Raw genomic sequence first — 16702 nt, 5'->3', positions numbered from 1 at the left:
ATTCGCAAGAAGCGATTCATTAAAAACGAGCCAAGAAAGTTGTTTTCAAAGCATCTGGGAGAATTCTGAGCGCCGCTGTGCTGTTCTGTTCCTCTTCCTTTGATTCCAGGCTGTCCTTGAGTCGTCACAGCAACAACCCCGGTGCAGTGCACCTGCCAATGTCCGTCTACTGCTGTATCCTCCACGTGAAGGGCCAAAGGCGGGGTTCAAGGACAGGTCACAGGTCTTGAGGCAGTTTAGAGTCAAATCAGCCTCTGCATATTGTTGGACTCTTGTGGGAAGGAAACCCACGCACACACGGGCCGCGGACCGAGGTCTTATTTGGCTGCTGGGCACCAACGCTAACCACGACTCCGCCGCGTGGACACAGGTGACTAAGTGGTAATACTTGAACTCAGCGGCTGCGTCTTACCAGACTGTCCTGGAGGAGGGATGCCTCCGGTGCCCCGGGGTAACCGCACAAAGATGGAGAGCACGGCGGCTTTGTTGCCAAAGCACGGCTCCAGGGCGATTGGTTTCGGGACAGACTGTGAAAGAGGGGAAGCAGATAAAGTATTAAGACACATCAGAAGCTTCTCAAGGAACCTGGTGAACACACACACACACACACACACACACCATCTCTAACATGGAGATAACACAGGCTCTGCTGTTCCAGTGTGTGTCAGCAAAATGAACAGACACCAAAACCACTTTCTGTTCCCCGTTGAGATACACACACTGATCTATGAGCACAAATTGGATGTCCCTAAACCCCCACCCCCACCCCCCCATCTCACCCACCACCAAAATAACCCACTGTGCACAATTTCATGACAATGCTGCTTGTGTGCAGCGTGGGCCGCGAGTGGGAATCGAGTGGCGGTGCTTTGTGTCAGCGCTGTGCTGGCGCTGCAAACACACCCGACTCTCTCATACCGCGACGCGGTGTTTATCAGATACTCGTCCATACGTGAGGATAAACGCTGCTGCTGCTGCTGCTGCTGCTGCTGCTCGCCTCCTACAATATTCATAGGTTTACCTCGACAGAGGATATGGATATGGAGAGCGACACCGCCTCCTCGCCTACATACAGATAAGCTCACAGTTCTCTCGTACAAGTGAGGACTTCTGAAATCTGAAACCATATCATCCTTGTTGGGACATTTGTTAACCACAACCGTAACCCGTGTGTCTCTGACTTTAAAGCTGCAGGCAGGACATACGAGCGTTTTAGGACAGAGGCTCTCTTTTCTAAGCTCCTCCCACCAGATGAGCACAAAAACCTCCGTCATAAATCACAGACGACCCATGGCGATCTCTCCATCTCTGAAAGGCTCCGTCCATATCGTCACATGTTTAATTGATTAGGGCTGCAACTAACGGTTATCTACCAATACTAAAATGTCAACATGAAGAAGTTCTCATGTCTTATGTCCACAAAGCATTCAGAAAAAATACAGAAAATATTCACTCGATGATGAAATTAGAGCAGTTTCAAAAGTAACATACTGTGTAAAAGGCTCATTCTAAGCCTATGAAAAGCAAACAGTTGTCATTCCAGCGCCATTATACTGCTGTGCAAACACATTTTTTATTTCTTTGCTATGTTCAATTTCTGCTAATAATAACTGTATACTAAATAGTAATAATGTACCAATTATTTAAAAATGTTTTCTAACAGTAATGATTTGATTTGACTACTCAGTTCTATTTAGTTAAACAGCCGACAGATCGGTCAGAGTCTCCTGCCGCATGGACAAGATTCACCCAAGTCTGATTCTAGTCAGACTAAGACAATAATTTGGTTTTCTTAATGTCACGTAAACATGTAGGTCCGACTAAAATCGAGCTAGGCCAAGCTAGCTCATACAGAGCTACAGCGCCACCTGCGGAGGCGGAGTCACACGTACTCCTCCGCATGTATACTCTTGACTTAGCGAGTTGTCCGATTGCCCGTCTTAGTCGGACTAAGCTGGACTAAACTGTGCATGTAAACGTGCTGAGAGCCTTGAGGAGGAGCAGTAGAAGTCTCTTTCTCTTTCAGGTCACATGATTTACATCACGCCGATAGGTTATTATGGGATTATTGATCGATATGTTACCTACTGCAGCTTTAAATCACACATCACCTTTCTCATTTTCCGGGGAATGACATTTTACCTCATTAGGACCCGACTTTGGTCCCATGAGGTCAGCTGGTCCTGACAAGTTTGTTTATAGCAGACAACAGACACACACACACACAGGCACGGTGTGAGTGTGTGTGTGTGTGTGTGTATGTGTGTGTGTACATGTGGAGCAGGGCAGTAATGATATTCAGGCTCTGACCCATTTTACACATTTATTCGGTGCTCAGTCTCTCTGAGGCTTACCTTTCATACAGGCAGGATACACAGTCTGTCACACAGGCAGCTGGGGAAGTGGCACAAAGACCTGGATGCCTCTAGGTGTGAGTGTGAGTGTGTGTGTGAGTGAGTGAATTTGTACTGTACGTCTGTCTGTGTGTGTGTGTGTGTGTGTGTCTGCAGGGATTCTGTATTTACTCAGGGCCTTAAACACGTGTGTCTGTCTGTTTACAGACACATTCTGTGCGACTGTTTCAAATGGCATGTGAAAGAAAACAACTTTTTCTTTAGTCTATATTATCTTCACTGTGCAGAATATGTACATGCACCTCGGGAGGCAAATATTCAGGTACATGTTTTCTTCTTCCAAGTCAGCATAATGTATGAATACATTTCCTCTATACAGGAACTAAATCCCACTCTCTCAATCTTTACTCTGTCATCATAGTCTCACACCGTGTGTGTGTGTGTGTGTGTGTGTTATTAGCACCTGTGGGTCTGCTTCAATCTGACTTGGTTTGAAAAAACGCACACAACGAACTTTAAAACCGATTTTCAACGTTTTTTTTTTTTTTTTTTTTAATCCTGAGAAAAAGCACAGATTAGACGATCCAGTCAAGACAGGATTTCAGGGGGATAAAACTTGCGTGATTTAACGTAAGCTGAAACAATCAGCTGCTTAAATGTTTTTTTTTTAAATAGCTGACAATTCATTTAGTAATCCATTAATTGTTACGACTGTGTCTGTTAATCCCTCACACTATGCAATAATTTGGCCTGATAATCTCTTCAAATCAGCCTAAAATGCAAAGAAACGCGCCATTATGGGAAGGACCAGATCGGGCATTGAAATCTAGCCAAAGTGTGGGTTAGGCTCAGGTTGATTCCAATTTATTAATCCCTGATGCAAGAGACATGTCAAGTGTTTGTCCGTCTTTGTCCACCCACAAGAAAAGTCTCTCAATGCTTAAAAATTCAGTTTCAAATCATGTACATTTCTGATTACATGCCTCATCTTTACGCCTAACCTAAACTCTTACCTGAAAACCAAGACTTGACCCTAACGTGTAACAGAATGTGATGACCTCACTTCCTGTGTATTAAAGCCCATTTCAACCACTTTGGTCACAGTTTTACAGCATAATTGACACAAACTCATTTCCCTCACATCAAGCTCATATGTAGGGAGGAAAATAACACATTGTCACTTCTCAGGAAAGATCTAACTAAACGGAAGGAATATATATATATAAAAAAAAAAAATGAATAAATACTGTGGAATTCAAGTGTTTGAATTCCTTGTGAGACGCTGCCAAAAAAGGCTCCACGAGCGCAAGCAAGGAGCTTCAATAAAAAGTCACGAGAGAGGAGGGAGTGAACCGGATAAAAGTATCCTAATTAAACACTGAAATAGAGAAAATTACCATTTTGTTTTCCACCGGGCTGCAGCGAGAGCCAATATTGTTCCTCGGGGCCATAAAATATTAATATCACTAACGGCTTTGTGTGAAAAATGAGTGATGAGTCAATAACTGCCAACAACCGAGCTCTCAGCACAAGCATCATTTCTTTCCATTTTCAGAATCATGGCTGAAGAAGCTCATTATACGCCGCTGACAAGGGCGGCTGCTGAGAAATGGGAATAAGAAAACTGACAAGTGCTCCGATAGAACATTAGGTGGTGCAATAACACACTCGGCTAATTTTGCTCCTCGAGTCCCCCGGTGCAGGAAAAGATGGAACAATTATTTTGGCCTTGTCAGAGTAACTGGGATTCGATGACTCCAGACTACACGCGTCTGCTTTTTTTTTGCCTCCGGCAAAATGTGCGTTTACAATTAAAAGAGCAAATAAATAAATATGGAGGCTGCGCCCGCGACAACGTGAGCAAATCTGTTCTCTTTGTGTGTGGACAGAATAAATCAATGCATAAAAGAAGGCGATTGGCAGCTTTTTCATTTTGCAGCTCAAGGCTGTTTTAGAACTCGTCTGCCAAGTGTGATCACTCTCGTTAGCGCCGCGTCGCTCGTTCTGCGCTCGCTCGCTTCTCGTTTCCTAACCGCGGCGTCTCTGATTCAAGCGGAGGAGGAAAATGTGGCGTTTTCTGTCAGACTGGGACGACCAGTTAGGTTCCCGCGAACAATGTGTCGTCATCAGCAGACGTGGAAAGATGTGAGGATTTTCGTGTACTCATTTTTTAGTATGTTGTTTGTTTGTTTTAAATACTCTACTTTACTACATTTTAAATCACATCCATTAGTGAGCAAAACAAAATGTTGGCCTGAAAAAATAAGAAAATAGAAATCACGTACTGGAAACTTTGGCAGTGAATGATGTGGACAGGTGAGGACAGGTGAATGATGAGGACAGGTGAATGAGAAGGACAGATGAGGACAGGTGTATGTTGAGGACAGGTGTATGTTGAGGGACGATGACTGACAGGTGAATGAGGGAGGACAGGTGAATATTTGATGGAGTGAATGATGAGGACAGGGTGAATGATGAGAGACAGGTGAGGACAAGTGAATGAGGAAGACGCGTGAATGAGGAAGACGCGTGAATGAGAACGACAGATGACAGGTGAATGTTGAGGACAAGTGAATGGAGGGACGGAGTGAATGGGTGAGGACAGGTGAATGATGAAGACAGATGAGGACAAGTGAATGAGAAAGACAGGTGAATGATGAGGACGGGTGTGAGACGGGTGAATTAGTGAAGCGGGTGAGGACAGAGTGATGAAGAACTGAATGTAGAGGAAGGACAGATGAGGACGGGTGAATGGGGACAGGTGGATGTTGAGGACAGGTGAATGAGAAGGACAGATGAGGACAAGTGAATGAGGAAGGCAGGTGAATGAGAAGGACAGATGAGGACAAGTGAATGAGAAGGACAGATGAGGAAAGGTGAATGTTGAGGACAGGTGAATGATGAGGACAGGTGAATGAGGACAGATGACAACAGGTGAAAGCATTTGTGACTGTTGACCCATGTTGACTGATTGATTATGTGTTTGAACACTTTGTTTTGTCAGCACTTTAATTTGTAAAGGTTTGCCTTTAATTAAAAACTATTCATGTGAGATTTGTGTCCACTTGTCCTTTTTGCACGACACAAGAAAAAAGTAATGAAAATGAGAAGAACTACGTAAGAATTAACATTCCTTCTGATATTCCTGAATCATATCGCACTTTCCGTCAAAACAAAAATCCCAATTAGATATTCATTCTAAATTGTTCCGCCATGGCCGTACTTTGCTGAGGAGGAGAACTTTTTGGATTTCCTTGCACATCACTTTAAAATTAAAAATCCTACATAATTTATCTCAGTCGACACACATGTCCACTTTATTTTGGACTGAGCAGTAATTAAAAGGGGGGAAAACAAAAAACAAAACACCTTAAAAAAATTCAATTATCCTTCCCTTTAAACTCTCTGAGCATGTGATGTGTGTGTGTGTGTGTGTGTGCTAGATGTTTCCCTAAAGGCAGAGTCTCTCTCTTTCCGTGGTCGTCTTCTTCAGACGCTGCATGTCAATAACATTCCTCAGCAGATGCGTCAACGACTTCCTCTCCCCTCAACTTAACCAAACCTCCTCCAGAGAGTTATCTAAACTGTCCAGGCAGAGCGGCGAAAGGTTTTGTTAAATTACCTCAAGTAATTAGCCCGGCACGTAGGAACGCTGCGCACACACACACACACACACACACACACACACAATGCCTCTAATAAGAAAATGCCTTATTTAAACTATCACAAAAAGAATAAAAGATAAAGAAAACCAAAACAAAACAGCTTTAAGTAAATGTTGGTTTTCTGATGAATTCCACCTACAGTAGCTGAACTTTTGTTTTTCATTAATCTGCTTCCCATGAGTGCTGACTGTAGGCTGAACATTACAATTTTAGCAGTAAAAATAACTTTTTTATAACCTTAAACCTTTAGTATTGAGGCTGGATCTTTAGTCATCAGAGAGAATACGATGCATTTCTTGTACGCTTCTTTTATTTCGCATGAATATTGATGTTACTTTGCAATAACATCCGTGTCCGGTGACTCCTGAGCCTCAAAATGTGCTTATTTTAACCATAACAGCGTCAGAAAATTTGCTTTTGCCCAATAATCCCAGAATAACTTTCAATATCTGGCAGTTTTTTACAATGTACTGCATGTTGAAATAGGGTATTAACAATTTAAAATGAAGGAAAAACTAAAAGTTGTAAACACCAGATTTTGCACATATTTAAAAGAACATTTGTTTGAGTTTTTGTCGCCTCTTTCTATACCATTTTTGTGCTTCTTTCAGTTTGACTGAATCGTTTCCTTCTTTATTTAAAGCCACGCCAAACTTGACCATACTGCTTCACATATTGGATGTAGAAGTTTAATTATTATTTTAAATTCAAGAAGTACTTCAGTGTTCAGGAGTCTGTCTTTGGTTACGTCCCGAAATACGTGTCACTTTTTCACTTTTCATGTACTTTCTGCCTTGTTTTCGCCTTTAAATGAACATTATTCAACGTAGTTCTTCAAGTTCTTTTCAGGAAACACTCTCGGACGCTCTAATTTCCAGGTAACTGCGACACAAACACACCCAAGACACTCTCCCCTCCCTGCGACCGCGGCAAACGCGGAGTTCTACGTGGCCACGCACGTATAAGGAAAGGAAGGAAGGGGAATAGTGGCGCACCACAACTTGTCCCCCTTCATTTTCCCCATACATCACATGACCCACTTTTCTCTCGACCCACAGACTCTATAAATAAAAACAGAGCTTTAGGCGTCACAAAGGTAATCATCAGCCCGTGAGGCCATTTGGGAGAAGCTGAGTGAATACACATATATATGTATATATCGCATCGGTGGAGCAGGTTTGGACATCCCACTGTGGCTATAAACAACTTTAATGATGTGCGGCCCCCCCGTAAACCCTTAATACAACCCACTGTAGTGTCCTGATAAAACAGCAGGGAAACAAGCGGGGAGAACCCGCGCGGAGTCGCTCAATCTGAAAGCGGAGGAGATAGCGGACAGTGTGCGTCGACGGTGTGAACCGCTGAAGGCTACAGAAGATCTAAATTGGATCTCTGCTCCTGGGCTGCTCCTGCCCTGGTGCAGAGGAGGAGATCAGGCCCGGGATGAATGGAGGGGGAGAAGAATAGAGGTGGGAGAAGAAAAGGTAAAGATGGAGGAGGAGGAGGAGGTGGAGGAGGAAATCAAGTAGACGTAGACGGCACGTACACATGTGCAAAAACACGGGCAGATAAGAGCGACGGAAATCTCCAGAGGGTTGATAGAATCGGTAAAAGAGGGAGAAGACGAGGAGTTGAAGCGAGGACGAGACGGGAGATAAACAAATACAGTAGATTCAGAGAGGAGAAGACAAAACACCACAAGGTGCAACAAAAGAATCCAGACATGGTGGAAAGACAGGAATATAGAAACGTAAATGAGACAGAAGGGAAGAAGGAGGAGAAGGGAAGGAAAAGAAGTAGGGAGCGAAATGATGAGTGAGAGCGGACGAGGAGGAAACCAAAAAAAATGATAAAAAGCTGAAAAGACCAAAAAACGGGAAGATGAATTGCAAAGAACTGAAAAGAAAATAAGAAAAAGGGGAAAAAAAAGAAAATGGAAAAGACTGCGACGAGAGAACAGAGGCAAAGTAAATAAGAGGAACGAGAAGATGAATGAGCAAAAATGGGGAAGAAAAAAATGAAAAGGGATAGGACAAAAGGAGAGGAATGAGGACACGGGAGGGAAAAGAAAACGGGAAAATTAGAAGATAAATGAGTAAAGATGAAAAGAAAACGCGGACGACAGGAGAAGTCAAATCAGAGACTTGGAGACGACGAGGCAGAGCGATGGACAGCCAATCATTTAAAAGAAAAAGAGTAAAACGAGGGAAGAGAAGAGTGGATGAGAGAAGGAATGAGCAAAAACAGGTGAGGGAAGGAAAAAAAAGACAAAAATTAGGACAAAAAACAAGGACAAAAAGAGAGGAATAAGGACACTGGAGGGAGAAGTATATAAAAAAAATAGAATAAGCCGCAAATGAAAAAGAGAGCAAACGTGGGAAAAACCAAGTAAAGATCAGAGATAAGTTGAAAAGAAATAAATGAAGTGGAAAGAAAACAAGACAAAGGAGGGGACAAAGTGGACGGGAAGGTAGAGTTAACGAGAAACAGAAAGAACCAACGGAAAGCAGAGAGCGAGCAAGAAAAGGACGAGAGCGAAAGGACAGAGGAGTGATTTGATTAGCGGCTCGTGTTCCCCGGGGGCCCGGGGCCCTTGTCGGGAGCAGTAACCTTGGGCTCGGGAGTCGAGCCCCTGGAGATGCATGGTCCCTGTCAGAGAGTCGGGGCCCTCGAGCCGCCGTCCTGAAGCGGCCCTATAACTCTGCACTGCATCTGCATTCAGGGGTCATTCATCACCGAGGGCCGAGTCACAGGTTTACCTGCTGCAGCTCTGACCTCTGCTGAATACTCAACACACACACACACACACACACACACTCTGTGCTCGCGGTGCGTTCAAGTTGTAGCCAGAAAAGTCAGAACTTTTCCAACTCTTCCAGTTGTTTTAAAACACGTAAAACATTCCAGGACTGAGACACAGTGGAATTAAATCCTGAATCACTAATAAAGTCTTCTGGCATCAAGGCCGGAAACTAAAACTAAGGGGTTTGGATGTGTGACCACGAGCCGGTGGTGACCTGATGGACGGGTGAACGGGTCAGACTGTCTCATTGTTGACCCCTCCTTTCCCCCCTATGTTAGCTGAGCTTGGCACAGCCCGCCTGGGACCCTCATGGATGGATGGTTCCGTCACCCCGAGTCGTCCGATCTACAACAAGTGCGTAATGACGTCCATTTACTAAAGGAGGGACAACCAGTGGTAACCGTGGTAACAGATGCACGCGTAAGAGACCGGCTTGGGTCCGCTCGCTTACGGAGGTGACTCAAAAGGTCCACTCTGACACTGGAACCTTTTCAGACCACGTAACCTTCAGTGAGGGTCCGCGGCGCCAAACGCAGGACAATTTGTTGGACGATAAATCACGACGTCGGCGCTCTTTGTTTTCACGCCAGCGGCCGTTTACATCGTTTGCCTTTTAAAGAACGACAGTAAAGCATCGCAGTCCTGATTATTTTCTGAGTATCTCCTTCATCTACATATCCTCACTCCGGTCTGCATTGATTTAACTCCGGGGTTAACTGAATCCATTCCCATTAGAATTCACCGCCTGCCTGTAATAACAGGCTGGAACTGGTAGAACGTGCCATTACTCAGCATCATCCGGCCTTCACACACACACACACACACACACACACACACTGTGTTGACCCTCATTAGACCTGCGGCGAACTTCCAAAGTGGACTGCACCGACTCTGGCCCGACGACCCCGACAATCTGAGCAGGAACATGTTCTTGAACCCTGCTCGGTGCCGATGTTTGGACCACGTGACCTGGCAGCAGTGTGACGGGCGACGGCGCCGGTCTTCAACCTCCGGGAATGTTTCGTAGAATCAATCAATAATTATCAATAATGTTTTGAAAATGTCAGTAGTTTTCAGGCTGAGACCAGTTTGTCTCTCGATGGTTCAGTTTTGTTTTCAGTGACCAATTCTTCACATATTGACTAGTCTAGTTTAGTCTGGTCTGGTCTGGTCTTCCACATGGATTTATACAGTTGGATTTCTATCGTGGAGCAAACTTTATTCAGACTTTTAAACTATCGTCTTCCACTGTGTCCATGGTTTAATGAAGGTTTAAGACTATTGGCTCTTTATCACGATACAGTTCTGGCGCGGTGCGGCACGGCTCCACTTGGTTTGGTATCAGTCACGCCGCTTTCCATGACTTCACAGTAGAGCTGAAACAATTACTCGATGAGTGCTTGAAGCTTTTTGTCATCATTAAAACAAGACTTGCGATTGTTTCAGCTTCTTAAATGTGAATATTTCCTGGGTTTCTTTGCTCCAGAAACAAGATGTTCGAGAACGTCATCATTTCCAGGTTTGACACACACCGATCAAACGTTTTCTGACATTTTATTGACCAAATGATTACTCGATTCATCGATTGATTATGAAAATAATCGTTAGATGCAGCTCTAATTCATAGTACCTCCTCAGTGTGGGCGGGTCGGTGGTTTTCTACGCAACATAAAACACACAAACTCGTGACTTACTTACATTTACTACTGTAGATGACTCATTAGAATTGTTCAGTACTTCCTGCACAGACTCCGTCTGACACAGTCGCTAAATACACCAGACTCCTCTGTTAAATATTGAGATTTTAGACCTTTCCTTTGCTAAATGTTGGAGATTAACGCACATTTTTCGTCTTTTTTAACTTTATTCAACAGTTCAACTTTGTTCGCTTTGATTCTCGCGTCGGACGTCGCGCTCATGACTCTTCCCGCGACGACACTCTCGGACCAATCAGTGGCCGGCAGTCTGTCTAAGTCACATTTTTAGTACCAGGTACTATCACTGATGGAAAATTAGTGTTGTCCTGGAGAACCTGGAGAACCTGGAGAACCTTCACTGACACGCGCGTGACCTCGAGGCAGAAGCCGATGACGCTCCACACCTCTCTTGAGTCTCCACACACACACACGCAGATTTCTGAGCCGTGATTGCCGTGAGACAAAAGGTTGGCACTCACCTTCACATTTCCTCCTATAAGGTCAGGTGGCTCCTCGTCCGTCTCCAAGGCGACGTTGATGGTGGCGAAGGGCCGGCTCGCCATCTGCTGCATCTCTCTCAGCAGTTGCTGGGGGGGCGGGAGAAAGAAAAAAAGAAAAGATGATGAGGAGCGGGAAGGTCATTGACGGATAAACAGACTGTCCTCTGCCTCTTGTCCAATCGACTGCCTGCTACAAGTGGATTTTTAAGGACCAGTTCACGTCTGACACATGTTTTGCAGGAATAACCTCTAATTTAATTATAAAATAAGACAAATTGAACTGTGTTGATGTGCATCACTGGGTTTTAATGCTCTAAAACGACTTTCTATACAGTTTGATTGAGAGTTTGGGGCCCAAATCAAATTCAGCTTCGGGCCCCATAAAGGCTTGGGCCGGCCCTGGGGGAGATATTGATATTTAGCCAATATGCGATTTTAATTGTCTGAGGTATAACTCATTAATTGTCGCTTACAAATGAAGTCAATGGACACAATATTAACTCTTATTTATTGTCTTTTAACCTTAAGCGTTCAAGTAAATATTCAAAATTTAAACAAATGAAATGATTAACGTCAAGTTTTGCCCAGGATTGTACAAAAAAAAGAGTATTTTGTGTTTTACACAACATTAATATAAACAATACTATTATTATAGTGTACAGAACTATTAGGATAAGTTTTAACTAATTTGTAATGACTCGTAATCCGTTCAATTAATTCAAACTTCCTTGCACAATACTGTCATACTGTCAATTTTCACATCGTTAAAACACAAATTATAATACTTTCCCAAATGATAGATATTATCGCCCACCTCTACCTGACGCATACATGTTTCCTGTACTTCCTGGATTATACTGTATGCTCCTTATTGCACTGCGAAAACAGTAAATCTAAGACTGTGTGTTGACCCTGTGATAAACCAAATTGGCTCCAAAAAAAAACCCCTTTAAAGAATAACGAGTACAGATAACGGATGTGAAAACCCGACGTCGTTTGCCTTTGGTAGAAAACTCCCATGCGAAGTTGCTCAAAGTGTTAAAGACAATTCACAATTTTCTCTCAAATGAGCTTTAAATGACCATTTAATGGAGAGGAGGAAGAACAAGTGGCCGGGGAACAAGTGCACCTGAGTGAACAGTTTCCACGGCTGCAAACAGGAAGCACAGGCTCATTGTGCTCTGATTTATAACGTGGACCTTGGCCAAAGGGAGAGAAGTATGGAGGTGATTATGAGAGCGAGGAGGAGGCGGCGGAGGAGCAAAAGGAGTTTAGATCTGTTGCTCAGTCCACCACTTTTCTCTAAATGTACTTTTTCCAACACGTTTTAATATAAATATTGGTTTTCAAGTCGATTTGTTTTGTTATTTCAGATTTAGCACTCTCTAATTTACATCATCATAATAAAGATCATAATCATCCAACGAGACAGGCCAGGAATCTTCAACCTCCACTATGTCCAAAGAAAACAAAGAAATGCTCTGGCGTATGAAGATGTTGATTCTGTGCAAGTTTGATCACTCGTACTTTGATTTAAATTAGATTTCCCTGTTATTTTTGTTGCTTTTATGTGTGCAAAATAAATAAACGAAGAACAAGGGCTGTCAGCAACAACACTGACAGTGATTAGACAAATTAAACCATCACAGAAGAAAACACTGTGAAATATGTTGGTAAACAATGATTTTTTGTCTATTCAGTCGGAGGGTGGACGATATCAGCTTAAAATTATATCACGAAATTCCATCGCGATATCGCAATGATAGATATTTCACAGAATTTCAAAATAAAAGTGTCTGTGTTGACAATAACAAGAACATACCTAAAGGGGTGGGCCACATGAAGTGGACTGGAGGGCCGCGGGTTTGAGACCTCTGATTCAGAGTGTCCAAAAGAAAGACACTGGCGACCTTTTTGCTGGGAGGTTAACAATGCTAGCCACTGCACCACCGTGTGAGAAGGTATTATTGATGTTGTCGGGACCACAGTCACATACTGGGGACTTTTAAGGTACTAGTTATGGTTAAGTCTCCAGGGGATGAATGAAAGTCAATGTAATGTCCTCAGGGACTGTGTGTGTGTGTGTGTGATGATGAAAACAAGTTTGACACGACTCACTGGCCCCCGTCTCGTTACTCTGAGGTAAAGAGCAGCGCTGAAGTTCAACTCAAAGACCACAGCGGGAATCAAACGTGACATTTCCGCGTCGACACATGTTCCCGTGGGCGGGGTCATGAGATCAACGCAGCCTGTAATTAACATGCCGCGCGTCAGTTGTCCTCTGAGACGGCCGTTGACGGCGATTATTGACATGTTAAGGTTTTTTTTGTTTTGTTTTTTATTTTCCACATGCGACGCCTGCTAATAACTGAGGGTTAGAGAGTGTGTCTACAGCGAAGCCCGCCAAGAGAGGAAAAATGCCTACATTTAATGTTTGCGATCCTCTCTGTGGAGCGAGTCGACTCATTAAAGTTCCTGCATGTGTCTGAGAATGTGTGTTCCTGTTTCTACATCTCCCCGCACTCCTCTCTCTCTCTCTTTCTCTCTCTCTCTCTCTGCGCCAACCGCTGAGCTACAGCGAGCTTAAATCCCTTATTTCACTCCAGTCGCTTTACTTTTAAAAGGAAATATTTAACTTTTAAGGGAATGTGCCTGCTGAGGAATGAGCGCGAGGATCAATACGCTCTCTCATGTCCCCGTCTGTGAAATATGAAGCGACAGCCCCAAAAGCACTTAGCTTATCATAAATTCAGGGCATGAGGGAAAACAGCATATCCTATATCATATTTGTTTAACAGCACAAAAACAGCATGAGATGTGACCTCCATAAAAGCTCCAAGTCACGGCGTTTGAAGGAGAGAAAGAAAAATGTGTTCACATCACACTCACCAGCCTGTTTATACTCGCTAATGTTTTATTAGGCACAAAAAAAGATGTAAAACAAACAAAGACGGGGCTCGCAGTTTCAAAAGGAACACAAATGACATGGGGAAACAAAAAGCTGCCTTCAAATCAGAGCGTGTTTACCGCGGTCACAAGACGTCAACTTCCTGACACTGCAAGTTGAGCGCTGATGTTTTGGCAGAAATTTGCATAAAAGAAAAAATCAGAAAAGACACAAAGAAAACAAAAACAAAAACGCTATGAAATATCGCATAAAAGTTCTTCACACTTGAGGGAAATAGAAAAGTTGGTGCGACAAAAATGGCAAATAAAACCTGTTTAGAAAGTGAGCTTGAGTGACTGCTCCCGTTGCTGCTGTTCCCTTCACCACGCAGCTCCAACTGAAGGACCGTCGACACAGAAACAGGGTTAGGTGAATATTTTTCTCAACCTTTTTAAAGGACCATAAACTGTATTTCTTGAAAACAGCGGCCTCGCCTTCCCGCGTAGACAGCAAACAATGTTGTGTACAAATACTTTGTTACTGTACTTAAGTACAAAATTCACAAATCTGTACTTTTACTATGTTATTTATATTTCTAGCAACTTTTGTTTTTACTCCACTACATTTCCTCTGTCTTTGTTACTCGTTACTAGCAAATAAAATCAGAAAAAGAAGAGTTCGGAATATGGTCTGACTTTTGATACCTAAGTACAGTAAATGTCATATACTTTAAGACTTTTACTTAAAAAAAAAAAATGACTTAAACTTCTACCAAAGAAATTGTTTTGGTGACATACTTGCACTTTTATTCAAGTATCCCTTTTGCCAGAGAATACTTTTACTTTAGGAAAACGATGACGTCATATTCCCACCTCTCAGGCATTCGTTCTCTTGTCAATGAAAAGTAACTAAGCAAAACAGTTCTTTTACAAGTTTCACAAGGTAATAAAACACAAACAAGCCTAATAGGGCCAGTGATTAAAGGGAATAAGACGATTAGTAGCTCAGGGAAAGAAACGAAAAAACCCTGAAAGAAATTATGAACCAAATCTCTCATGAAAAGCACTACAGGCGATAAATACAAAGAGTGAATCATAATAATAATAATAATAATAACAGACCGATAACAGCCATTAAGTATGAATGAGTCCAAAGAAAATGGCAAATCATTACCATTTACACAAACAAAAGAGACGCGCCGCATCTAATTTGTTGAAAACACTGAACTCTTTGCAGTCGACGCGACAAAAACACAAATGAGCAAAGTCAGTTTTTTTGGTGAGTCATGATTGGAAATCGTGCAGTGTGAAGGATCAAAGAGTTTAACTACAGTGTGTGATGTGTGTCGGGACGAATCCTGCTCACAAATTCTCTTTATTCATCCCCAGAAAACATATTGAAGAATAAATTGCACTTTAAGTGAACAGGAGTGTTTCCAACAGTGAAGGTAAATGAGAATGAGAGCAACAGAAACAGACACAGCCACTAAAGTGGGATGTTTAGAAAATCACATGACCACTGTTGCTGCTGTTTCCTCCACCACGCGGCTCCAATTTATTACGTTTCCAGAATAAAAGTCTGGACAAGTACAGTAACACTGCGTTTAACGTCAGATATTCAACACATAAGGTAGGAGCCGTCTACTGGACGCAAAAGCAAAGTTTATTAATGGAAACAGCATTTTGGAAACCCAGAAACGCTATTTTCTGTTTAGAAAACTGGTTAAAAAGTTTGCTTTTAAACAGCTCTGGCGTTATCATCGTGATTGTATATTCGTTTGAATAAAGCAGCGTTACAGCGCCACATATAGGCCTGGCACAACAGACTAACCTTTGCACTTTCCCGCTGCTGCATCTTCACCTTAAAAGTAGAGCTGCAACTAACGATTATTTTCATAATCGATTAATCCGTCAATTGTTTTCTCGATGAATCGATGAATCATTTGGTGTTCAGAATATCAGAAAACCTTAAAAAATGTGGATCGGTGTTCGTCAAACTTGGAAATGATGATTTTCTCAAATGTCTTGTTTTGTCCACAAACCAAAATGATTAACTTGTATTGATTTCTTTGTTATGCAGAGCAAAGAAATGAAGAAAATATCATGAAAAGAGCTTCAAACCGATTATTCGATTATCAAAATAGTTGTCGATTCATTTAGTAATCGATTAATAATCGATTCATCGTTTCAGCTCTAATTAAAAGCCTTACATTCTGAATGCTTTGCTTTGTAATTCATTGTTAATATAAAGATATTGATTTTTAAAGCCTTTATGGACCTAATTAAGGGAATAACATTATACACAGCATTCACTGAGCAGCAGCTACAAATCAGATCATCACTGTTTTCTTTCACTGAGGTGGTGATATGACTGTTTATGTTTTTATAAACTTTGTTATAATAATAATAATAATTTTTATGTGCAAACTCAGGCTGTTTAAACGCCTGCAGAATGTAAATATATGACATTCCCTTGAAATGGAAATTAAACTGAAACATGAATCCTATTTTTTGAAAGTTTTCGCTAAAACCATGTCTTGTTTTTTTTTGAGTTGCTAGTCAGACTTAGAGTTTCCTCTCGCCTCAACACTGCCACCATCAGGTAAACGGAGGATAATCCGGGCTGGAAGGGAGTCTGACTGAAGAAGAAAACCATTTGTGCAAATCTCATTACAGTGAGTAGGAAGCTGCTGTGGAGTAAACACTCTGAAGATAACCAGGAGCTGCAGGAGCTACAGTGCAAGTCGCCTACTTATTAAAATGACAGTTGGTTTTTTTGCATGGTGTGTGTGTGCAT

At 42.4% G+C, this 16702-nt stretch overlaps 1 protein-coding gene across 3 annotated transcripts in view; it reads right to left on the bottom strand.

The window, feature by feature from the left end:
- atrn (attractin) overlaps positions 1-16702 on the bottom strand; it is a 129467-nt gene that overhangs the window by 4662 nt on the left and 108103 nt on the right. For 2 of the 3 annotated variants that reach the window (XR_006361987.1, XM_044047519.1), the window contains exons 27-28: positions 10999-11106; positions 413-527 (exon numbers count right to left, since the gene is read on the bottom strand). Coding sequence is in view for 2 of the 3 variants with exons in the window: in XM_044047519.1 (XP_043903454.1) it covers positions 413-527; positions 10999-11106 (223 nt within the window). In the remaining variant the exon portion in view is untranslated. The remainder of the gene's footprint in view (positions 1-412; positions 528-10998; positions 11107-16702) is intronic. The other variant, XM_044047520.1, reaches the window with a different exon arrangement.

The sequence above is a fragment of the Solea senegalensis genome, linkage group LG16, assembly GCF_019176455.1.
Source record: "Solea senegalensis isolate Sse05_10M linkage group LG16, IFAPA_SoseM_1, whole genome shotgun sequence".
In the NCBI taxonomy this organism is placed as follows: domain Eukaryota; kingdom Metazoa; phylum Chordata; class Actinopteri; order Pleuronectiformes; family Soleidae; genus Solea; species Solea senegalensis.
Note: the sequence above shows the minus strand (reverse complement) of the source record. Positions and strands in the feature narration are given on the sequence as shown.